General features: G+C 48.0%; 1 protein-coding gene across 8 annotated transcripts in view; it reads right to left on the bottom strand.

Annotated features, from left to right (window-relative positions):
* Nucleotides 1–14,679: 14,679 nt before the first annotated feature.
* TENM3 (teneurin transmembrane protein 3) overlaps nucleotides 14,680–25,327 on the bottom strand; it is a 2,742,616-nt gene continuing 2,731,968 nt past the window's right edge. For all 8 annotated transcript variants that reach the window (XM_070781691.1, XM_070781692.1, XM_070781693.1 and 5 more), the window contains 3 exons: nucleotides 22,451–24,062; nucleotides 18,785–18,915; nucleotides 14,680–15,634 (listed from right to left, as the gene is read on the bottom strand). In XM_070781691.1, coding sequence (XP_070637792.1) covers nucleotides 14,879–15,634; nucleotides 18,785–18,915; nucleotides 22,451–24,062 — 2,499 coding nt within the window. In that variant the 3' untranslated portion in view covers nucleotides 14,680–14,878. The remainder of the gene's footprint in view (nucleotides 15,635–18,784; nucleotides 18,916–22,450; nucleotides 24,063–25,327) is intronic.

Raw genomic sequence — 25,327 nt, 5'->3', positions numbered from 1 at the left:
CTGTGTTTCCTGCATTGGCAGGTGAATTCTTTACCACTGAGCCAGCTGGGAAGCCCAAGAATACTTCCATTTCTTTCCAGCAGACCCCCAAAGTTGCTTCTGTCCTTTGCCGGGGTCTATGTGTATATGTGTTGTGTTGTGTTGAGTTGCCCAGTCATGTCCAACTCTTTGCGAACCCATGGACTACAACACACCAGGCCTCTCTGTCCATCGCCAACTCCTGGAGCATGCTCAAACTCAAGTCCATTGAGTTGGTGATGTAATACAACCATCTCATCCTCTGTCGTCCCCTTCTCCTTCTGTCTTCAATCTTTCCCAGCATCAGGGTCTTTTCTAATGAGTCAGCTCTTCACATCAGGTGGCCAAAGTATTGGAGTTTCAGCTTCAACATCAGTTCTTTCCTTCCAGTGAATATTCAGGACTGATTTCCTTTAGGATGGACTGGTTGGATCTCCTTGCAGTCCAAGGGATTCTCAAGAGTCCTCCCCAACACTGCAGTTCAAAAGCATCAATTCTTCACTGCTTAGCTCTCTTTATGGTCCAACTCTCACATCTATACATGACCACTGGAAAAACCATAGCTTGGACTATACGGACCTTTGTCAGCATAGTGATGTCTTGCTTTTTAACATGCTGTCTAGGTTTGTCATAGCTTTTCTTCCAAGGACCAAGTGTCTTTTAATTTCTTGGCTGCAGTCACTGTCCACAGTGATTTTGGAGCCCAAGAAAATAAAGTCTGTCACTGTTTCCATTGTTTCCCCATCGATTTTCTATGAAGATGGGAGTGGATGCTGTTATCTTCATTTTTTGAATTTTGAGTTTTAAGCCAGCTTTTTCATTCTCCACTTTCACATTCATCAACAGGCTCTTTAGTTCCTCTTCACTTTCTGCCATAAGGGTGGTGTCATCTGCATATCTGAGGTTATTGATATTTCTCCCGGCAATCTTGATTCCAGCTTGTGCTTCCTCCAGCCCAGCGTTTCTCATGATGTACTCTGCATATAAGTTAAATAAGCAGGGTGACAATATACAGCCTTGACGAATATATACTCCTTTCCTTATTTGAACCAGTCTGTTGTTCCATGTCTGGTTCTAAAAGTTGCTTCGTGACTTACATACAAGTTTCTCAGGAGGCAGGTAAGCTGGTCTGGTATTCCCATCTCTTGAAGAGTTTTTCACAGTTTGTTGTGATCCACACAGTCAAAGGCTTTGGCATAGTCAATAAAGCAGAAATAGATGTTTTTCTGAAACTCTCTTGCTTTTTTGATGATCCAGTGGACGTTGGCAATTTGATCTCTGGTTCCTCTGCCTTTTCTAAAACCAGTTTGAACATGTGGAAGTTCACAGTTCACGTATTGCTGAAGCCTGGCTTGGAGAATTTTGAGCATTACTTTACTAGCGTGTGAGATGAGTGCAATTGTGTGGTAGTTTGAGCATTCTTTGGCATTGCCTTTCTTTGGGATTGGAATGAAAACTGACATTTTCCAGTCCTGTGGCCACTGCTGAGTTTTCCAAATTTGCTGGCATATTGAGTGCAGCACTTTCACAGCATCATCTTCCAGGATTTGGAATAGCTCAACTGGAATTCCATCACCTCCACTAGCTTTGTTCGTAGTGATGCTTTCTAAGGCCCACTTGACTTCACATTCCAGGATGTCTGGCTCTAGGTGAGTGATCACACCATCGTGATTATTTTGGTCATGAAGATCTTTTTTGTACAGTTCTTCTGTGTATTCTTGCCATCTCTTCTTAATATCTTCTGCTTCTGTTAGGTCCATACCATTTTGTCGTTTATTGAGCCCGTCTTTGCATGAAATGTTCCCTTGGTATCTCTAACTTTCTTGAAGAGATCTCTAGTCTTTCCCATTCTATTGTTTTCCTCTATTTCTTTGCATTGTTCACATAAGAAGGCTTTCTTATCTCTCCCTGCTATTCTTTGGAACTCTGCATTCAGATGGGTATCTCTTTCCTTTTCTCCATAGCCTTTCACTTCTCTTCTTTTCTCAGCTATTTGTAAGGTCTTCTGAGACAACCATTTTGCCTTTCTTTTTCTTGGGGATGGTTTTGATCACTGCCTCCTGTACAGTGTTACAAACCTCCATCCATAGTTCTTCTGGCATTCTATCAGATCTAATCTCTTGAATCTATTTGTCACTTCCTCTGTATCATCGTAAGGTATTTGATTTAGTTCATACCAGAATGGCCTAGTGGTTTTCCCTGCTTACTTTCATTTAAGTCTGAATTTTGCAATAAGGAGTTTATGATCTTAGCCACAGTCAGCTCCAAGTCTTGTTTTTGTGACTGTATAGAGCTTCTCCATCTTCAGCTGCAAAGAATATAATCAATCTGATTTCACTATTGACCATCTACACATGGTGATGTCCATGTGAAGAGTCATCTCTTGTGTGGTTGGAAGAGGGTGTTTGCTACGACCAGTGCATTCTTTTGGCAACACTCTGTTAGCCTTTGCCCTGCTTCATTTTGTTCTCCAAGGCCAAACTTGCTAGTTACTAAAGTTATCTCTTGACTTCCTACTTTTGCATCCAGTCCCCTATGATGCAAAGGACATCTTTTTTTTTTTTTTTGGTGTCAGTTAGGAGGTCAAGCCTAACAGAGTGTCGCCAAGACAGCACGTTGGTCATGGCAATATTGTTCTTGACTGCACGGGACTTTCCTTTCTCCACCAGACACATCCAGAACTGGGCGTCATTTCTGCTTTGGCTCAGCCTCTTCATTCCTTGTGGAGCTATTTCTCTGTTCTTCTCCAGTGGCATATCAGACACCTACTGACCTGGAGGGGTTCATCTTTCAGTGTTGTTAACTTTTTGCATTTTCATACTGTTCATGGGGCTCTCAAGCCAGGAATGCTGAAGTGGTTTGCCTTTCTCTTCTCCAATGGACCATGTTTTGTCAGAACTCTCCACCATGACCCGTCCGTCTTGGGTGGCCCCACATGGCATGGCTCATAGTTTCTGAGAGTTAGACAAGGCTGTGGTCCACGTGATCAGTTTGGTTAGTTTTCTGTAATTGTGGTTTACATTCTGCCTACCCTCTGATGGATGAGGATCAGATGCTTGTGAAGCTTCCTGATCAGAGGGACTGGCTGTGGGAAAACCTGGATCTTCTTGCTCTGGTGGGCAAGGCATGTTGTATGTGTGTGTATATATGTATGTGTGTGTGTGGGGGGGGTAGTTTTAATGCAACAAGTCAGGGAGCACTCTGCACTCCGTCATGGTTTATCCTGGCCACCCAGACAATGGTCTCCTTCAGTATTAGGTGTCTGAAGTGAGGCCTTCACACAGAAAGTCTCCACATAATGAGTGAAGCGTCTGTCAGCTCTGCAGACTGTGGATTTCCACTGCGCGGTCCAGGCCGGAACCCCGGGGCCAGAGCGGCCCTCGTGGAGGGCTGGGCACCCAGAGTGTGAGGAGGGCTCTCCCTGGGGTTCCCTCTCCTCCTGGGGAGCTTCTGGGAGGCTCCTGGCAGCTCCGTGGGGCTGGACCCCTTCTCCCTGGCAGGAGGGGGGTCTGCGCTGAGCCCGGCCTGGGGCTCTGAGAACGCACACCTTTTGCAGCCGGGGGGATCTTCCACCTCCCAAGGCGGTCCCTCCTCCTCTGCAGGGCTCAGCCTTTCCCAGGACCTGGCTTGCAGCTCCACCCGGGGCCCAGCACAGAATCCCCAACTCCGGGTTTCCTGGAGGCTAACAGGGTCATTTTTGACCTGTTTCTGGGGTCTGGTTGGGCACCCTTTCTGATTGGTTCTTTGCAGGAAGAGATGGTAGGCAGCTCTGGCCCGAGGCAGCCCCTGTTGTGGGCTCAGTGAGCATGGACGTTTCCGGTCAGTGTCCCGCATGGTTGGGATCAGAGTTTTCAGAGTTTCAGCACGGTGGGTGTGGCTGAAAGCAGAGTGGATTCTCCCCTGGCGCAAAGGGTGCCCCCGAAGTCATTCCACCAGGGCTTCAGAGTGGGACCTTATTTGGCAAATAGAGTTCTTTGCAGAAACGATTGGATTAAGATGAGACTGTACTAGAGTTGGGAGGGGCTGGCCCTCCTATGACTGGTGTTCTTATAAGCAGAGGAGAGAGAGGCCAGAGACCTGCAGGGTAAACTCAGTGTGACGCTGAAGCAGAGGAGGGACAAGGGCCCCCAAGGGCCCCAAAGTGGCCGGCAGCCCCCAGGAGCTGGAGGAAGCAGGGGTCCTCCCCAGGGCCTTCAGAGGGCACGGCTCTGCCGACACCTCAAATTGGACTTCTAACTTCCAGAATGTGATAAATGCCCATTGTTTCAGCCACCCTGTCCGCCATACTGTGTTCCTGCAGTCTTAGGATCCAACATACCCTCCACCCCACGCCCTGCCCTGCCCCCTGTCTCTGTCCCCGCCCTGTGCTGAGGCATAAACACCATCAGGCTTTCCCGTAGGTCAAGGTGGCCAGGTTTAGCACAAACAAAACTGAACAGGATGCCCACTTAAATCTGAATTTCAGATCAGCAACTGCTGCTGCCTGCCAAATCGTTTCAGTCGTGTCCGACTCTGTGCAACCCCATGGACTGCAGCCTACCAGGCTTCTCCGTCCATGGGATTCTCCAGGCAGGAACACTGGAGTGGGTTGCCATTTCCTTCTCCCAGATCAGCAACAAATACACCTTTTTAATATATGTTCCTAATATTAAATGGGACATAACTAATATTGACAAATGATTCACTGCTAAACTGAAGTTCAGTCTTAACTGGGAGTCCTGCCCCTTATCTGACATTCCTAGCCCCCAGCCCTTGAGTCCCAGAGGGCCTGTTCTGACCCGTGTGTGGGGCCGGTCAGGGGGGCGGCCAGCAAGCCCGGCAGGGCAGCTCTAAGCCCCTCGTGCTCCCCTCTCAGGGTTTCCTGAGCCCTGCCAGCAGCCTGCAGTCTGAACATCCTCTCCACCAGCTGGGTGAGAGTCTGGGAGGCTTGGAAGAGACAGGAGGAGGCTCAGAGGGGAGCCTGCTGCCTGCCTGGGGGTGGATGTTTGCGGGGAGGAGGAGGGCCCCTCGTGGTTCCAGCTGTGCACCCATCTCTGCACTTTGATTTGTTCTATTTTAAGCTGTCTGCAGTTTCCCTCCTGGGGAAGGGAGAAGATAATGGGGAGGGGACTGGGGTGGGGTGTGTGGAGTGAATCAGGGGGACTTAGGAGCAGACAGGAGGCCAGTTGGCGGGGCTGTGCAGGATTCAAAGGCAAAGGCGAGGGAGAGAGCGAGCTGGCAGGCAGTCTGGCCAGAGTGCAGGGCACCTGAACAGAGTTCCCTTTCCAGAACGCCGCGCCGGGACGCTGGCTGTGGGCAGTATTCCAAATGTGGTGGTAGTGTTCAGTTGTCAAGTCGTGTCTGAATCTTTGTGATCCCAGGACTGCAGCACGCCAGGCCCCCCTGTCCCTAACCATCTCCTAGAGTTTGCCCAAGTTGATGTTCATTGAACTGGTGATGCCATCCAACCATGTGTATTCTGTATTATTCAGTATTTTCCTGTATGTGATCACACATATTAACACTCACTAATTTCCATCACCTTAGGGTGAACGAGAGCCTGGGTGGAAAGGGGCTTCATTCTCAGCTCCTTCCTCAAGGTAAAGGGTTGGACCTCAGCAAAGGTGACAGCCCCCTCCCCTCTGGAAGGGAGCCCCCACCCCCTTTCCCTTTGGAGATGCCTCCTAATGCAGCCTGGACAGAGAGATGTTGGAGGTTGTGTCTGGGTGAAAGTGTGAGTCACTCAGTTGTGTCTGACTCTTTGCGGATCCTATGGACTGTATACCCCACAAGGCTCCTCTGTCCATGGGATTTCCCAGGCAGGAACACTGGAGTGGGTTGCTGTGCCCTTCTGCAGGGGATCTTCCCAACCCAGAGATTGAACCCAGGTGCCATGCGTTTCAGGCAGATTCTTTACTGTCTGAGCCAGTTGAAAGATGTCTGGGTAATAACCTTAAAATCACCATGCTATGCTTGGTTGCTCAGTCGTGTCCAACTCTTTGAGATGTTATGGATTGCAGTCCACCAGGCTCCTCTGTCCTTGGGGATTCTCTAGGCAAGAATACTGGAGTGGGTTGCCATGCCCTCCTCCAGGGGATCTTCCCAACCCAGGTCTCCTGCATTGCAGTGGATTCTTTACTGACTGAGCCACGAGGGAACCCATAGGCTTTTGCCCAAAGTAAAAAAAAATTTACTTTTGCTTTGTCTCTGTCACACAGGCGTATACACAGACACACACACACACAGACATACACCGCTTTTGGGCAGGGGAGCCTGAGAAGGATCTGCTCAGGGGCAGAGGACTGGGCCCATTTTAAGGATGGAGAAACTGAGGCACAGACACAGCAGGGGGTCGGGCAACTTGGGACTATCTGGTTCTTGTCTACTGCTCCAGGGCTCCCCCCAGCTCTGCTCCCCCATCTGCCCCCACCCCAGCCAGGGCCTCGCTGAGTCTGAAGACCAAGAGCACTGACTGGCGAGGCTTCAGAAAGAGCCTGAGTTGCGGCGAGGCCTGCATCCTGATGTTGTTAAGAGCATCTTAACAAGCCACAGAGGACTGGGGAGGGGCCGCCGTCCCAGAGTCCAGAGCTCTGGCTCTGACCCGTTCACTCCTGCAGGGTGGTGGGGGTTTGGGGTTGGGGAGCAGATGTATGAAACAGACCCGTCTCATCTGGATGGCTGGCAGTCTGCTGACGAGGTGAAGACTTGGGTTTTAGGACTCGTTTCCGAAGCAGCCACCAAAAATCCCCGTGGGTGTCACAGCAGGAAGGGGGTGCTTGATAGAGGCCCAGAGGGGTGAAGCCCTGTGGCTGGGGGCCATGCGGCTGCTTGGTTCCTGTGTGTGAGTGTTTGCGTGAGTGTATGCGTGTGTATGAGTGAGATCTCATGCCTGGTGGGCACTAGTGGGGAGACCTGGGCCTCATTGCCCCCCACCCCCATGGCGGGGGCCGCCCCAGGTCAGTACCAGCAGCCGAGTGCGGGTCTTCTTTCTCTACCTAGTTTCCGCATCCGTCTGGCTTTTCACGTGAAACTACATCCTCCGTCTTGGTCTTTATCTAAGGTGATCCTGTGGTTTTCACATGCCAGCTTTAATCGTCTTTCTCATTTCTGCGAGCGCTTGGGTAGGGAAAAGAAAGCGTTGCTTATGCATTGGGTCCCCACAGGCCTCCAGGAATGACAATGGGCTCCAGCCGAGGTCTGTGTCTGAAGCCAGGACACCAGTCCAGGCTGCTGTGTAAAAGCAGCGTCCATCAGCTCCTCTGGGGGGGACAACGTGGGACAAGAAGGTTGAACCCTGGGTCCTCTCCCCCAGCGGTCACTGTGGAGCCAGCAGGTCGGGGAGGTGGACGGTCCACCCTGGGGGCGTCCAAGAGCACCGGGTGGGCCCAGCTCAGGCCTTAGCCGAAGGGCTTCACCCTTCCAGGCTGTCATCCCATGAGAGCCTGGCTCCCTCGGAAATAAAAACGCCACTCTGCATTTAAAGCATCTGTCCTTCTGGGAAATTCTTCAGAGCGACAGGACTGCTCGAACATGAAAAGTAAAAGGGAAACGATGTGATAGTTCAGAAACCACTGTTTTCGGGGGGCTGCAAAACTCAAACAGCCTGCGGACAATTCCTGGGAGGAAGGGCCTTATTTTGATCTGCGAAGCGAGAGGAACATTGTTTGACAAAGTTTCTGCTTGACGGGAAGGGAAATCTTACGGGAGCGATTTTTTGCGAGGACCGGGCCTCAGTGAGGTGGTGCGTGAAGCAGAAATAATCGTTTTATGTGTGAAACTCTGTGCGTAGAGCAAAGATGGAAAAATAGAGGCTAATTGGAACTGGCCTCACCCGGGAGAGGGGTCGGGCTGGTGGTTTTCGGTCCTCGCGACGCGCGCGGGCGTCCCTCCCGGTCCTCGCCTGAGATGCCCATCACTAGGGGGCGCTAGAAACCTTCTCCGAAAGTACCTGGGAGGAAGCCATCACCTGGAGGGTGGTCCGGGAAGAGCACCGGGGTCCCCAAGTCCTCCCTAACCTGGTCCTTCCTTGGGGTTTCAGGAGGAGGAGAAAGGGTACTTGCTGAAGGGTCCTTGCCCATATGTTGGGGTGGCTTTCCATTCCTGCAGGACCAGAGCCCTGGTTTTGAAGGGAAGGCAAGAGGGCAAGGGAAGGGTGCCGCATCCCTGTGAGCCGGGCCGCCTGGACCAGCCTCTCCTCTTGCGTCATCTCTGCCTCTGCTCTCTGTTCTGCAGTGGTGCGTGTCCACGCTTGTCCCCAGAGCATAACCCCCCCCCTACCCTGGGCCTCCTGCTCTTTCTTTCTTTTTGCTGTAGGGCCGAGACTAGAAATCATGCCGTAGCTGAAGTGAGCAGATTTAAAAATCTGCTTGTTTATAACCTTTTGTAAGTAAGCTGGGGACAAAGAACTCTACTTTCCTGTGTGATATCCTGGGTTATTATTTAAAGTCCATCAGGTCTACTAAGGGAGACATATGGGTTTTCCTTCTAAGCCTTCCTTAGCCCTGTGGCTCAGATGGTAAAGAATCTGCCTTCAATGCAGGAGACCCAGGTTCAACCCCTGGGTTGGGAAGATCCCCCTGGAGAAGGGAATGGCAACGTACTTCAGTATTCTTGCCTGGAGAATCCCATGGACACAGGAGCCTGGTGGGCTACAATCCATGGGGTCCCACAGCTGGACATGAGTGAGCGACTAACACTTTCTAAGCCTTAGAAAGATATCTCGTTAGATACAACCTAAGTGGTTGCAACCTAGACAGGTTCTACCAGGAGGTAAAGGGTAAATCCAGTGAATAAGAGAGAGAGAGACAGAGAGAGAGAGAGAGAGAGACAGAGAGAGATGATGGGGAGACGAAAAAAGAAGGGGAGGGGGAGGGGAGGAGGAGAAGGAGAGAGAGAGAGAGAGAGAAATTGCCTTCCCGGGAAGAGCATCATGGATGAGTCCTGGGGACGGTTTTCCTGGTGTTCTGTGGAGCAGCTATGCTAAAATCTCCCTCACATTCACTGTGGAGGAAAATTTGGGTAGGACTGTTTCTTCACCTCTGTGGTCGTTAATCACTTCTGTGATAGAACTCCAGGTCCACCAGGGCCTTTGGTGTGTTCCTTATATTCTCCACTGTTCCATTTTCAGCCTTTCAGTCACATCAGAGAATGAGTCATTTTAACTCCTTGGGCATTTCTGCTCCCCTCACGGCTCACTGATAAAGTTAACGTGAAAATTTTACAGAATTCACTGTGACCCTGTGGATGGCTCATAAATCCTGTCAGTTCTAGGCAGCAAGTTAGGCTGGACAGAAAGAGCCATTGTGGGTGGAATTCAGGAATTCTTTGTACACGTGTAAAAAGAAGGCAATTTCCCTTCCCAGTGCAGGCTGAACGCTGTGGTTAGGGCTCAGCTCACGATTCACCTTAGGAGCAGGAAGGCTAAAATGTTCCTCCACTGCCTTGCCCCAGAAATCACAATTTATGCTTCTAATTTTTAATTTTCCTTAGCTTAGGTCCCAGAAGGATTTATTAAATTCGCTTTGTGGAACCCATTAACTCTAAACTGAATAATGATGTTACTCTAGGCTTACGATCCGTTTATAGCAAATTTGCTACATACAAGACTCTAAGAATCTTCTATTCCTCCATGACGGAGTTTTAAGTCTGTGCATACATGAAAAGATTTACTCACTTTACCTAAAAGTGATTCGTAATTAACTGACATCAAGAGACCATGCTTGCAGAGGTGGTGAATAGCAAATGAGAACTCTGGAGAGAGAGGATGTTCATCACGCGGCTTAAATTACAAGGCAGGAAACGCGAATGGCTTATCACCGTGTCTTTGGGACTCTGGCTTAACTCTGTACTTCAAGTGGGTAATAGTGACTTATAACTAATTTTTAATTTTTCACTGCCTTGGTAGGATCACCAAAGCTGAATTTATAAATCACTTAGGGAAAACTTAGATAAATATTTAACGTGTGTGTGTATGCAAATCTATGGTCTTTCTTTTATAAATCTTTTTAGAAGTGAGGAAGTCATTAACATTGCATGGCAGACTTTCTCATCGAAGGTGAGGCAGGCTGAGGAGCTGGAAATATTGGCAGGTGGTGGGGAACTCAAGACATGTGCCCTGTCGGAGGGTCTAGGGCATCTTTATATATTGAAAAATGCTTGTCAGGACTCTGAATTATGGCAGCTTTGGAAAGACTCATGCCCCGAGGGACTGGTGGTGGCAAGGCATGTCCCTTGCATTTCCTGGCTGGTGTTACAGGGAGGGGGCTTCCAGGTGGCGCCAGTGGTAAAGATGTGGTAAAGATGCGCCTGCCGATGCAGGAGACATGAGACACGGGTTGGATCCCTGAGTTGAGAAGATCCCTGGGAGGAGGGCGTGGCAACCCATTCCAGTATTCTTGCAGTATTCTTGTCCCTGGAGAATCCCAGGGACAGAGGAGCCTGGAGGGTTATGGTCCATAGGGTTGCAAAGAGTCGGACACGCCTGAAGCGACTGAGCACACACGTTACTGGGAGTCTGTGGGCTACAGTGGGGGGTACTAGCTGACAGGGCATCTCTGTTCACCCGGATTTGAGCCACTTCTGTGAACCTGGGCAACTCGCTCACACGTCTCTAAGTGCCTTCCGGCTCCCGCTTCTAGAATTTGATGCATTTCACAGGGTGCTGGAGTCAGCTCCCCTCTTGGAAGGAAAGTGGGGTGGAATCTGGGTACTGGAGGACTGGGAAGAGCTCTGTGGCCCTTCAAGGCTGTCCCTGGGTGGGGCAGCTCCACTCTGCAGGAGCACAGATAGCAACCCAGGCGGGCAGGGGTGCAGATTCTGGCCCAAGGGGACCTCCTTCTCCTCTGAACTCGGGCAGCCCGCTGCTGTGGGTGCTGTCCAGGTGGCTTTGGCCACAGACAGGGAGCGATGCAGACCAGCGCCCTGCCGCTGCCTCTTTTGGAGTCCTCCATTTCTAGAGCATCTCACATAACAGATTTCCTGCTCAGCGGGTGAGAGAAGCAGCTTCATTTGGGAGCAGGCCAAGACAGAAGGAGAAAGAAAAGGTGGCCCACAGAGAGGGTGGTGGGCTTGGTTAGGGCGGCATCAAAGACAGAAACCTCCCATCATCTTTAAAGTGCTTGGGGACTGGTGTTGAGAGCAGGCGTCATACGTATGTGCGGGACCGTCACTTAAAACCACATCCAGTGATTATGTCACGTGTGCAGCATGTTAACATCTGAAGGCGCATCTCACAGGAGGCGCAGCTGCGTATTCCATGCCCAGACAATTCTGCTACAAAGAAACAATTTTCACCTACATTTTTCTTTGCATTCGTTCAGACATGACCTCTGGGGAAAGCGGTGTGGAAAATGAAAGCAGCAATTCGCATGTGTTTTTCTGCACCCCCCACCCCCTATTTGAGGGTTAATCTCTAATAAGAGGAGAAAAAAGAAATAGACCCTTTGGCTGAGTGGAGTGACCTGATTCTTCCTGGATCAACATGTTATCAGGTTGAGGTTGTCACTGCAAAGCAAGGATGATGAAGCCTGCCTTTTCAGACTAAAATCAAAGCCTTGGCCGGCCAGGCTGAAACTGCTGACCTAAGCATCCCCTAATCAGGCGGTCTATATGTAGATTTAGACATCTCCAGGAGGCTAGGAGACTATCAGGCCCAAACTGATTATTCTAATCAAGTGTTTTAATTAAGCACTTATTGCCAGGATCACAGGAACGGGGCCTGCTCTCAAGGAGTAATGGGCAGCATCTTTTTCCTCCTTCTTCTTCACGGTGATGAGGTTTGGCTTTGTAAAGGTACATTTAACATTTTTTCTAAAGTAGGCCATGGAAAGAGTTTTCTGTGAATGGCACACTGACGAACAGGCTGTCTGGCCAGCGGACACCACAATTAGAAAAGAAAAGAAAAGGTATGATCAACTGGGTTGCAGACGAATCAATACCCCAGCAACTGCATCTATTTGCATCTTCCACCCCCAAAACACAAAAGGAATCCTGGCTGGCCCAAGATATTTTTAAAAAATATATATAAAACACACACACATTGGGTTGGCTTTTATTGGAATGCCTAGATGCAATCTATAGTCATCAAGTTATGGAAAATTCAGGTCACATATAAAGTTAAGAAGGCAAATGAAAAGAACAATACAAATCAGACAAAATTTACATCTCAAAATATCATGAAAGCATTTTGACTGGCTTTGCCTAAAATACTTTGAATATCAATTTCTTTTTTGTAAGCTAATTCTTTTCATTATACAGCCCCCTTCCCACCCTCCCAACTCTTAGAAAAAGGTCTTTTGTTTACATATTCCCCAAGGTCACTATTTCTTGAAAAGCATGTCCAGATCACAAGTCTTTTTAGAAAGAAATAGGCTCATTATACCCACTAACAAGACACTAATTGGGTTGATTTGACTTCACCTAAAATAAGCACCAGGAGAAGACTCCAAATCTGTTATTTACTGGTGCCAGTGTGAAGGACCAGTCCACGTCAAGAGGAGGATAAGGTTATGATTTTACTTCCGTCATGTGGTACAAGCTTTTTTCATGGTCAATACATCTGAAATATTTCTGAGAATGTAGACTCAGAGCCTATTTCAACCAAAAGTACTTACAGCATGCTAAATACAGCCCTGCAAAAATGCCATGGAACAGAACTGCAAACACCTAAGTTAACAGTTAGAAAATCAAATGTAAAACAGAGCCATGTTTATGTGGTTTGAAATCTCAAGAGTTGTCTAAACTGGGGCTTCATAATACTCGCCAGAGGATTTCCAGGATAAAAAATATTACTGCTAATCTGTGCTTTCATTCTAATAAAATATCAGCATTCATTAGAAGATTAATTACTTCGGTATGCTCTACCAAATACACAAAGACAGTAATAGCACTGATACTGTAAATTCAGTAGCTATTTTGAAACTTTCCCAGCCCATCTGTTTAATAAACACACCTACTGTGCAATTTAGAGTATGTGATACATACAAAGCAGTTAGAAAATTAATTTTCAATACATCACTTGAACCTTTATATTTACGACATGTTCACTTGCTATGTTTTATCACCATTATACATAGAGGAAAACAGTGTGTACTATAGCTCAATGAACTGAGAAAGGTTTTCTAAAAATATTTTTGTGGCTGAATTTAGTGCTCACGAAAGAGACGTGCCAGAGTGGCTGAGCCGCAAGGAAGCGCAGATGCTTGGTGCGCTGGCACGCGGGCGGCAGGAGGGCACGGCTCTCGGTTCACTTCCAGCGGATCCGCCACCCCCAGCTTCCCCGAGACACAGCAGAGGCTCCCATTCAAACCAGCTCCGAGCTGGCTGGGTCGTTTGGGCTTACGGGAGCTTTTGATCTCCCCTTGACGTCCCTCTTTGTGACCTGAGGGTCCAAACTCGAGACTAGCTGAGTGACCCTGACCTTCCCTGTCTGGGTGTCTCACCGCAGCTCGGTTTCTGCTAGCTTGCCAAGATCTTAAGACATGTGTAAGGTGACGACTAACTACATTAGCTCCTTTCCCGCTCACAAAGCATCTGATGGGGGTCTTGCGCCTCCATCATGAAAAGAGGCTTCAAGGAAGGTAACAGTAAAACCCTGGGGTTAATGGTATCAACTCCCCCATAGACTTTTTAGGGGCGGAGAGAGGGACAATGCCTCCTGCGCTGTTTTATGTATTTTTGGGTTTGTGTTTCGTGGCTTCCGTTACATTCCACCAGCCTTAGTTTTCTACCGTGCCTCTTAGCTGACAATGGTTGAGGACACTGGCCTGATGAAAAAGAGGAGGAGGAGAAAGGAGGTCTCTGATTAGCCACCCACGGAGGATCGCACAGTCTATCCATCTAGTGATAGAAAGTTGCACGTTTTTTTTTTTTGTTTGTTTTGTTTTGTTTTTCAACCTAATACAAAAATATTAACACATCTGGACATTATAGGCATAAGTCGTTATATCTCTACAATATAATAATTTATACTGTACAGCTATAACAGATAACAAAAGGTGCAATCCTTTTAAAAAAATCACACAGTTCACATGTTTTTATCGTTTTATTTTTTAAGTATAAACTTTTTAAACACTTTACATAAATTAACTCCTCTGAGACTAATATCTGATGTACAGTAAATTGTAATTCATATAAAAATCCATAAACAACTTGTCTCACATAATTTACAAAAAAATCAGGGTTTCCTTTGCTTATCAGTGACAAGGATTCTATTTGCCAGTTTTCTTCCCCCCAAGGCAAACCACATGAGCATTGTAAAATTCCTTAGAAATCCCCGCCCTGGCAGCAGAAGTCACGTGTGCCAATGTCCTTTTACAAACCAGCACAGGGAAAGCAGTTGGGTTGTCTAGAAACAGTAACTTTGCCCCACATTTTAAAATTAACAGATATATATCACATCCTATGCAGAGAGACTACTTCTTGTAAGCAAAGGTCGACAACGGTAATACCTGGAAACACTGTATGCCTTTCTACCTTCGTCAGATACAGTGCCTCAGAGAACAAGATGGCCCAGAAGCAAAAGGTTTGGGCCGCTTTCTTTAATGATCCGTTTTTCCTTGGAATACTTTCAGTCCAACTGAGTGCAGCGATATGCATATGTAAACATATTCTTTAAAGCCGATCACCTTTTAAGGTCATTCAGAAGGAAGTCTTTTGTTTTCTTTTTGTGTGTGTGTGTGGATTTTTTAAAATAGCAGTCTGGTTCTCCCGGAAGGCTCTTCGGTGCCGGAGAGTCCCCCCTCGGATTGTGCTACAGACAGATCTGAGCAGAGGTGGGGGAATGGGGGGTGCTGGGGCTGGAGGGGCAAGTGGCGCCCCGCCGGCTCGGGTCCCCGCAGGGGTGGTGGCGGCGGCGCGCGCCTCCCTGCCGCCGGCCCGGGGGTTACCTCTTGCCGATCTCGCTCTGGCGGAGGAACTGGATGTTGTTGGCGCTGTCGGCCAGCTCGGGGTACTGCTCCACCGAGAGTACGTAGTACCCGTCGTAGCCCTGCACCTTGCCGGCGCTCAGCAGCTGCCGCTTCTCGCCCTCCGTCCAGAGGCGCGCGCCCTCCTCGCCGTCGCGCACGCGCTGCTGCTCGCGCGCCCAGGCCCGGGCGAGCGCGCGCTGCCGCGCCTGCTCCAGGATGCGCGCCTTCTCCTCGTCCAGGGTCATGCCGTAGCGCACGTGCAGCGCCAGCGCGCCGAACTGCATCTCCACGTCGGCGAACCTGCGAGTCCTGCCGTTGACCACGGTGGTGGACTGTGACACGGTCACGTTGATGCCATTCTCCAGCGCCTTGCGGCCGCTGGTCAGCCGCAGAGTGCCCAGGTCGCTCTCCGGCGTGCTGGTCTTGATGAAGTAGTGCGTGTCCTTGCCCTCGATGGTGAAGTGCAGGTTCTCCAGGTAGAAGGCGTTGTTGAGCACGGCCGCCACCTTGATGCAGTCCTCGTTGGCGATGTTCAGCACGTTGGTCTGCACGCGGCCCTGGCTCACGGCCAGCATGACGCCCTTGCCGATCAGTGACTTGACCGTGGCGAACCACAGCCACGACGGCGCGCCGCTGCCTTTGCGCCTGCTCACCTGCACCTCGGCCATCTTCCCCAGGGACAGGAAGGCCTTGGCCTGCCTCGCCACTTGCTGCTGGACTCCAAAAATGGGCTGCAGAGAGAAACAGACCCGCAGGATGGGTTAGAGAACAGTCGGGCTCTTCTGGCCCCAGGGAGCCAGGCTTCCGGGCGGTGCTCTGGTTCTGGGCAGAAATAAAACGCGGGGGAGTGGGGTGGGGGCGGGGGTTTGCTGATTAAAACCTCAGTAATTTCTTTAGAAATGAAAAGGCTAAAAAACCCTGGGGGGAGGAATGCACTCAAGACCCCGCTCCCCTCAAGTTGATCCCAATATGTTTTGAAAGGTAAAAAGAGGTAACTCCATCATGTATTTTATGTGTCAAGAGCTTTATAGTTTCTAATGTGGGTGATGCTGGGAGGGATGGGGGGCAGGAGGAGAAGGGGACGACAGAGGATGAGATGGCTGAATGGCATCACTGACTCGATGGACGTGAGTCTGAGTGAACTCTGGGAGTTGGTGATGGACAGGGAGGCCTGGCGTGCTGCGATTCATGGGTTTGCAAAGAGTCGGACACGACTGAGCGACTGAACTGAAGTGAACTGAACTGAATGTGGGTGAAATGGGCTTCCTTGGTGGCTCGATGGTAAGGAATTCGCATGCAATGCAGGATTTGCAGGAGACTTGGGTTCAGTGTCAGACTTTATTTTTGGGGCTCCAAAATCACTGCAGATGGTGATTGCAGCCATGAAATTAAAAGACGTTTACTCCTTGGAAGGAAAGTTATGACCAACCTAGATAGCATATTCAAAAGCAGAGACATTACTTTGCCAACTAAGGTCCGTCTAGTCAAGCCTATGGTTTTTCCAGTGGTCATGTATGGATGTGAGAGTTGGGCTGTGAAGAAAGCTGAGCGCCAAAGAATTGATGCTTTTGAACTGTGGTGTTGGAGAAGACTCTTGAGAGTCCCTTGGACTGCAAGGAGATCCAACCAGTCCATTCTGAAGGAGATCAGTCCTGGGTGTTCTTTGGAAGGAATGATGCTAAAGCTGAAACTCCAGTACTTTGGCCACCTCATGCGAAGAGTTGACTCATTGGAAAAGACTCTGATGCTGGGAGGGATTGGGGGCAGGAGGAAGGGGATGACAGAGGATGAGATGGCTGGATGGCATCACCGACTTGATGGATGTGAGTCTGAGTGAACTCCGGGAGTTGGTGATGGACAGGGAGGCCTGGTGTGCTGCGATTCATGGGTTTGCAAAGAGTCGGACACGACTGAGCGACTGAACTGAACTGGGTTCAGATCCGTGTGCCAGGAAGATCCCCTGAAGGAGGGCATGGCAACCCACTCCAGTGTTCTTGCCTGGAGGATCCCATGGACAGAGGAACCTGGTGGGCTAGAGTCCAAAAGGTCGCAAAGCAGCCTATAAGACTGAAGAGACTTAGTCCGCACACATGAAGGTAGGCGAAATATTCAGGTTTTTGCCTTTTCTCTTTCCGTTTCTAGATACCCTTTTCCCAGGCTCACCCCATTTGGGGAACCAGCTTACCAGATGGGCCATCTCAACAGCTTTCTCCATGGGAGGCTGGTGAGAAAGCGCCAAAATGCAAAGGAAGGTTGGAAAGCCTGGGGGTGCTCCAGTTGGATCACCCAGTCCCACTTTAAGCTAAAGTCCCACTTTAAAGCACATGCCTTTAATTTACTTAACAGGCGTGTGCTTTAATTTAGGTAAACTCTGTACTGTATCCTGGTGAACAGAGCTTTCAGCTGAATTTGACTGTAAAACTGACGGACTGAAATGGGCCTGGATGAGCGCACAGTGGGGACAGCTGTCAACGAGTGTTTATCGCTTTAGGAAAACATTTATTTTTCGCAGACTGAGGGACAGTGGGCCTTCTGCATTCACAAGGGTTTTTAATTGGGAGCATCTTAACTCAGGCAGCTCTTAGACTACCAGATGTTCGTCTGGCCAGCATTTTCCCCAATTGGAAGCATGTGTTCCGTTTGCAGTGGTGAAAGACACATTTGTTTTTCCGTTCTCCAGGCATCCTTGATGTCTTTGCTGGCGATTCCCTAAGCTGTCCTTATGGTGCACTTCTCATGACAGAGAACCGGAACTGTATGGAAAAGGCTGCCTAGGAAAAAAGTTGGCAAGTCCACTTGTACAGTATGACTTAAGTGTTTTCAGACATGTTGGAAAGTCATCTGCAATTATTACGTGCTCAGAGGCATTAGCAAACTTAGGGATGTCTTCATGGCACTTGATCAGTGCAGGTATATTTGCAATTAGAAATGTTAAAATGGCTACCAGATCCCGGAAACTGAATGGGTTTTGCCTTTTAAATGTGAAGGCGACATCTGAGAAAGGAATTGCTTTTAAGTATGAAACATGTGCCAGAAAGCAGAGGTATTGGCATTGTGTGTGTGTGTGTGTGTTTTAGCCAGGCTTGCCTTTTCTTTTTGAGTTCATTGAGATTATAGGAAATTGCTCAAGGGGGGAAATTAATCTTCCTAAGAAACACTGTGCTCTCTTCTTATCATTATGGGGTAACCCAGTTTCTTGATCTTTAATTATTTTTGCTTTAAGCTAGAAATTCTGATATTTTGTTGTTGCGTTCCTTTCTGATCTCTGAATGGTGGGAATTAAAAAGTGTCAGTTTGTGAAATGGCGGCTTTGATTTCGCAATTTTCCATTCTTTCTCCTTTTATTTCTCAGAATGGTTCCAGGCCTCCTGGTCTGTTAGTTTCAGGAAAATTCCATAAGCACCTAGTGGTAGGTGGAGCTTTACCAGAGGCCATTTTATTTTTAATCTTTTTCCCTTGAAAACATGGCTACATTTTAAAGAAGTGGAACTTTGTGGCACTGTTTGTGAGCTGCTAATTTGTAACATGAATTCCCTGCCCTCCTGTTTATTGTATCTTTGCCTTAAGGTCCCAAATCTTATAAATGTGCATTCCTGGGGTTCTCTGTAGAAACCCTGCACTCAACAATGAGCTTTTATATTTTATTACTGTTTGATAATGTCTTTCTGTTTTTATTAGCATCACTAAAAGCAGACTGAAGCCTGTTTCACAGGCCCCTGGTCTGCTGAACAGAAATGCAAGAGACATGGTGCTTTCTTTCCTGAGTCAAAAAAAAAAAAAAAAAAAGGCCTTTGGTACCCAGGGAGTCTGATTAAACAGGGGACTGTAAGGCACAAGCAAGCCCTTCGTCACCTTTCACAGTTTTGCTTTTTGTCTCTTACCGGTACATCGTCCCACTGCTGACTCTTCACGAGTTCATAAGAAGGCTCCGTTAAATCAAATTTGGGGACAGGGAATCCAGGAATAGCATTGTGCAGATGGAAGCCAAAGGTCACCAGCCAGCTGTTAACATCTAGGAAAAGAAGGTCCAAAATGAAAGACTTCCGAGTTCACTTTGTGCTTTCCGACACTGAGAGCCTTACCTGAAAACCCCACCTTCACAAACGATAACCTGAGAAAGAGCTCCTGTTTGCCTCTGCCCTACAATTAAAAATACTATTTTCAGACACGGTAAAAATAACTTCAGTAGCAGGAGGAAGTGAGGCAAGGGCTACAGACAGTGTGGATAATAGAGACTCACTTAGACAGATGGGTACCCAGTCCCACCTGGGAACTTGCAACCCGTGCTGGTAATAGTGTTTAAAAAAAAAGTTGAATAACAATGCCTAGCAGCGTGAAAGAGATGTGGTTGTTGAACACAAATGACATCTGTAGTTAGTGAAGGCTGGTCTTAACTAGAAGTCCTGTGTTATTAGCTTTCCAAAGTGGCTGCCCAAGGATATGCAAGTTTCCACCACCCATTTTCTATTAATAAAAACCCCACATCGAGTGTATGAAAATCAACAGTCAACTCTTAATCAAAGACGGATGCCAAAAGCTGGCCTAGCCAGCCAGGGGCACGAAGTTCTGATTCCCATCAGTTCCGACTTCAAAGGCTCACTGCGCACAGGTGGAGACAAACTTTTGAGGGAGAGAAGCTGGAAACCTTTAAGATGGTATTTTAAAATATTGCCATGTGACTCCAAAAGCCATTACACTGAGAATAAAGCTTTTATTCTATTTTGGAGGTTATACTGTTACAGAACTACTCAGCAGGCTTGCAGCTTTATGAATACAGTTGGGTGTAGATTATTTTATATATTAAGCACATTGCTGGAAAATTTGAAATTGCATTTCACCTAATATATTTTATGCTGTTCCATCTCTTTTTTGATGTTTTGCAAAAAATGCTGCTGTGGCATTCCCTGGCGTCCATGTTGCTAGGAGAGGATGAATTCAGGAGCGGTGGGTTGCCAGCCTCTCAGGCAGCCACTGTCAACACCTCTTAAATAAGAAGTGGGGGACTGCTTATCAGAATGATGGAGGCCACTTGCTCTCCGATTCCTTCTCCAGGGCACCAACTCACACCTGTCAGGCTGGCAGGTCCCTTTCTGCAGGCATCATATAGGCTCTAAACTTAGTGGTATGCTCCCTCTTTTTTTTTTTTTTTAATTAAAGAAAATATTGATTTGGCAAGTTGGGTCCTAGTTGTGGCCCTCAAGATCCTTCACTGTGGCCTGAGCTGTCTAGTTATGGCAAGAGCACTTAATTGTGCCATGGCATGTGGGATCCTGGTTCCCCAACCAGGGATCGAACCAGAGTCGCCTGCACTGCGAGGCAAATTCTAAACTGCTGAACCACTAGGGAAGTCCCATCCCTATTTTAAATGGAGGGCTGGTGGTGGTGGTGGAGGAGAGAGAAAAACCCCAAGTTCACTCCATAGGAGAGAAGTGATATATATGTGTGTGCGCGTGCATGCACGTGCATAAGATTGGGGGGCGTGGTTTATGTTTTAGAGAAAATTTTTGAACGGGGGCAGAGGTACTCCTACTATGAATGATGTCAGTGAAGCAGTGAAAAATCAGAGGCTCTTAACATGTTGAAGATTACTGCCCAGATACTGGGACATGAATGCAGATGTGTCCTGGGGAACCCTGAAGGAGAATGCCCATTTGGGTGTTGTTGAGTCAGGATGCTGACAGCAGGGACTTGGAGCGGGTTCGTGTGGGAGAGAGCTAGGCGAAGCTGGAGAGAGTCTGCGGAAGCGGGAAGCAGATGTAAAATGAACAGGGGCAGTATTTTGAGAGCTGTACTGAGAACTGAGAAGACAGAACATCCTGGCATGCTTCAAATATTGAACAAGGAGAGAGACAGCCAGACGGAGCATCTAACACAAGGCAAAACAAAACAGAAACCCCCAAACCAAACACAGAAAAAGAAAACAGGGAACAACCTTCCTCTAGGAAGCATAAACAAGGGGGTTAATTATGGCAGTGTAACTCAGGAACAAAGTGGAAACAGAAGGGCTCAGCGTCCCTGGGGCCGAGGATGAGTGGAGATCTCTGCTCGCTAAAGGGAAGCCCCACGGACTGTGGGTGGGAGTGTAAACTTGTGCGGCCACCAAGGAAAGCAGGATGGAGGCTCCTCACAAAGTTAAGAACAGAATTCCCATGTGATCCAGCAGTCTGTCTTCTGGCTAGTTATCCCCCAAATGCAAAAACACTAATTTGAAAAGATATATGCAACCCTGTGTTCACTGCAGCATTCTTACAATAGTCAAGGAAACGCCCTAAGTGCTTATCCATAGATGAATGGATAAGGAAGAATCGGTGTATGTCTATACACACATACACACACAATGGAATGTTAGTTGCAAAAAATAAAATCTTGCCGTTTGTAACAACATGGATGGATCTTGAGGATATTATGCAAAGTGAAGTCAGTCAGGTGGAGAAAGACCAATGCTGTATGATTTCACTTGTATAACAGTTTTTTTTGGCTGCATCTCATGGTGTGTGGGATCTTAGTTTCCCGACCAGGGATTGAACCCCGGGCCCCCAGCAGCGAAAGTGTAGAGTCTTCACCATTGGACCCCCAGGGTATTTCCCTAACTCCTCTGAAACAAATGATCAAACCAAGCATGCAGTAGAGACCAGAGTAGTAGTGGCCACCCGGGGGAAGGAGGTGGGGGGAGGGACAAAGTGGATTAAGGGCATCAGCTCTCTGGGGACAGATGTTGAATAAATTTTGGATGGTACACTGTAGTGTATACAGAAGTAGAAACAATGTTGTACACATGAAACATACAATGTTATCAAGCAGTGTTACCTCAATAAAGAATAATGAAGGTTATTACAGAGAACTACAGTTTTGCTTGGGCTTCCCTGGTGGCTCAGATGGTAAAGAATCTGCCTGCAATACAAGAGACCTGGGTTCGATCCCTGGGTAGGGCAGATTCCCTGGAGAAGGGAATGGCTACCCACTCCAGTATTCTTGCCTAGAGAATCCCATGGACAGAGGACCCGGGTGGGCTACGGTCCATGGCGGTCCAAAGAGTCGGGCACCACTGAGTGACTAACACTTTCACTTTTTTCCCACTGCTACTTAAAGCAGAATTGCATGTTATTGTATTTTATACCACAAAGTAGGATTGCTGTCCCCATTTTATTGTTACGGAAACAGACTCATAAAGTCATGTGACTTGTCTATAAAGCCACATGACCTGTTGTTGGAGAGGCATTCAGATTGGAACCCCGATTTGCGGGCTTCAAGTTCATGTTTTCTGCAACCTCCCGTGTCCCTTCCCTTCAAATGGCATGCCTAGATTCCATGTCATTTCAGAAAACCTGTGGTCTTGGGCTCTGGCTGGCAGAACAGGCAGTAACAAACTATGCCTAGTGTCCCTCTGTTGATTTCTCCTTGGTTTCATTGAAAACATTAGACATTTGATTTTTTTTTAAAAGACATTTGATTTTGCAGAAGGAAGGCATCAAGTTAAACCCCCAGCAGTTATTTTATGGATTCAATGATTAACTCAGTACTTGGAAAGGAAAAACAATTCTGCTTACCTGTGATGTAGTCTTTCACATCATGGATTTTGCTTGCTGGGTTGTTATTCCTAAACATATACAGGTTAAAGGGAGCTGGGTCCTTCCCAATTCTTTTCCAGATTTCTATGTCAGGTGTTGTCCACCGTCCTGCCAAAATGTCATAATCCCTTTCTCCAAAGTGGATTAATTTTGTGAGTGGGTCATACAAGCCACCGTGAAATCCAATTACCAGCTGGAAGTCAATATTGGAGTCAAAATAGATCTCACCATAGGCGGTGTACTGAATCTGCTTGAGCATAAGCCCGTTGCTACTGAAAACAGCCAGTGGTGTCCCTGTGTTGTCCGACGCGATGTAGAATTCATCCCCGCTGCTGATTTCCATGGCAAAGAGATGTCCTTGGAGATCGTAATAGAGGGAGGTGATCTCCGAACTCGAGTGGTTGTAGACGTGAGTAATTCTGGTGGGGTAAGTGAGGTCCGCATAGAAAAACTGCAGGTGCTGTCCCAGACTGGTCTTGCTGGACACGCGCCTCCCCAGGCCATCGTAACGATAGATCACTGTCCAGCCGCTGCCTTTACTGTAGACTCGGGTCAGAAGCCCCTTGGAGCTGTACTCGAAGATCTCGGTGCCTCTCTGGCGCAGGAAACCATCTTCATCCAGCCGGTACTGAACGTCACCCAGCCGGGTGATCCTGTCTCGCAGGTCGTAGCGGAGCGGGGTCAGCCGCGCGCTGCTACTCGGATTCAGTAAATGGAGATTCCCATTCAGGTCGTAGTTGTAACGCCACATGATTTTTTCATTCAGGTAGACCGTCTGGAGCTGTCCGTCGACGTCATACTCATAAGCGTACTTGGTGGTGTTGGCGAAGGGCCCTATTTTAATCTCTCTCTTGGTTACCCGACCCATGTTGTCATACTGAATTGTAATCCAGTACATGAGCGACCTGAATATCTCATACTGAATCTCCTTGATGCGGCCGTGGGCATCAAAGTGCTTCGTGTAAGTCATGACAGCTGTGGAAATGATCTGGTTAATATCGTAATAGATGACGCCGAATTTTCCAAACTGCTCCACTTTGCCCGAAATGTCATCGAACTGATAGAGGTCAATGGGCAGGGGAGTCTCATTGATGACACCCTGCATGCTGGTCACCCGAAAACTGTTGTCATAGCTGTAGTCGAATCTCGCGTTCACCATCCCATCTTCGCTGAAGCGGAAGATCTGCCTGTCAATCAGGGGGCCGATCTGCCTGTATCTAATGGTGCAAATGAAACCATCGCTCTGGAGGTTTACCGTTTTGAGGACTCCCGCCGTCTCATCGTAGGTGAAACTGACCCGCGTGCTGTCGTATAAGATCTCCGAGAGCCTGGTCTGCCTTCGATACTTGAATAAGACCCTCCTGCTAGTCCCCAGGAAAGCCGTCTGCAGAAGCAGCCCCTCCTCATTGTAGTCGGTGATGACCGAGGCATTGCTCTCCGGGGGGTTGTATATGTTGCGGTAGTAGCCGATGGAGCGGATGGTCTGCATGGTGTGGCGAGCCACGCTGGGCATGGTGATGGCAGAGAGCTGGTCCCACATATCGTATTCAAAGATGTACTGCCGCTGGCTATGGAGCAGAAGCACCATGGACTGTAAAGAGGGAGCATGCCATTAGCCGATATTTGCGAATGGGGTTGGGACGGGGGGAGTAAAAGCAGATGTAATGACCACAAAGACGCAAAAATAGTCCGCCTGAGAAAATGATTTTCGTTTTAACTGAGTTCTCCTTGACCGTCCCTGTCCTTAACGATTTCCTGCCTAATTTGCCTGGATGCTTAATTGCCAGCGGTTTCTCACTGAGTGCCTCAACTCTCATAATGGGTTACTTGTCAGGATCAGACTTTTTTTTTGTATCACAGGCATTCACAGCCAAGCAGCAGATCGTCAATGGATCTGGATAAGTCATAATACAAGCATGAACAAAGCTGCTTCAAAGACAATATTTCATGGGGAAAACAACATATGGGAAGTACAGTCCTGTCCATAATTAGCAATTATTTAGTAAGGTGGCTTTTCCCCAAACATTTCATGGAAGAGCCACTCAAATCATGCTTGAATTTCCAGTGCACTTGGAGGATGAGCAAAGCATTCAAAATATTTATTTTATAAAGAAGAGACATAAAATTAGCCCCTAAAGGGATTGTGTGTACATACAGCATCATCAGCAACACTGCTTGGTTAATCGCTTGGTGAATAAGAGCTGTCAATGCTCTTATTAGGAATATGGATCCAGAGACGGTTTTTTGTTTGCAAATTCTTTACATGACATCTGAAATGACAATGAAATCTTTTCGTAAGAACCAAATCTGACTTGTCCCTTAGGTGCAGTAAGGATGGTTTCTGGGCTATACACTGCTTGGGTGCTAAATTATGAGGTGAATAAATATATGACTCAAAGTAAGCTTGGCTTATTCTTCAAGTGATTTCAGAATGACAAAAGACAGTTTATTAGGCCAAGGGAGAGAAGGTCAACCTGGAGGCTGGTTTGGTAGCTCTGCAGTGGTACGGAATGAGGGCAGATCTTTCCTCTGGGAGGCTCCCTCTAAACCCTGTTAGACCAAATGGAGTGATGGCCGAACTGGGTGGATGGTCAGATTAGGAGCTGACCCCCCACCTCTCTCCCTCCCACACTGGGATGTACTCTTTGCTTTTGACATAAAAGTGCATAACCCCTTGTCTAGGCTCACTGCTTCTATCATCCACTGTTTTTCAAATGCAGTTTGTCTGACTCAGGTTTCTGCAGGATCTCCTCCATAGGCACATCTAGGGGCAATTTTTGTGTGCAGGTTGTGTGACCAGTGTCTTGAGACTTGTTGCTAATGGTCTGCGTTCTTCCAAGGAAGGCCTGGACCATT

The sequence above is a fragment of the Bos indicus genome, chromosome 27 (genome assembly GCF_029378745.1).
Source record: "Bos indicus isolate NIAB-ARS_2022 breed Sahiwal x Tharparkar chromosome 27, NIAB-ARS_B.indTharparkar_mat_pri_1.0, whole genome shotgun sequence".
Classification (NCBI taxonomy): domain Eukaryota; kingdom Metazoa; phylum Chordata; class Mammalia; order Artiodactyla; family Bovidae; genus Bos; species Bos indicus.
The sequence above is the reverse complement of the archived record's forward strand: the minus strand, read 5'-3'. Positions and strand labels throughout refer to the sequence as shown.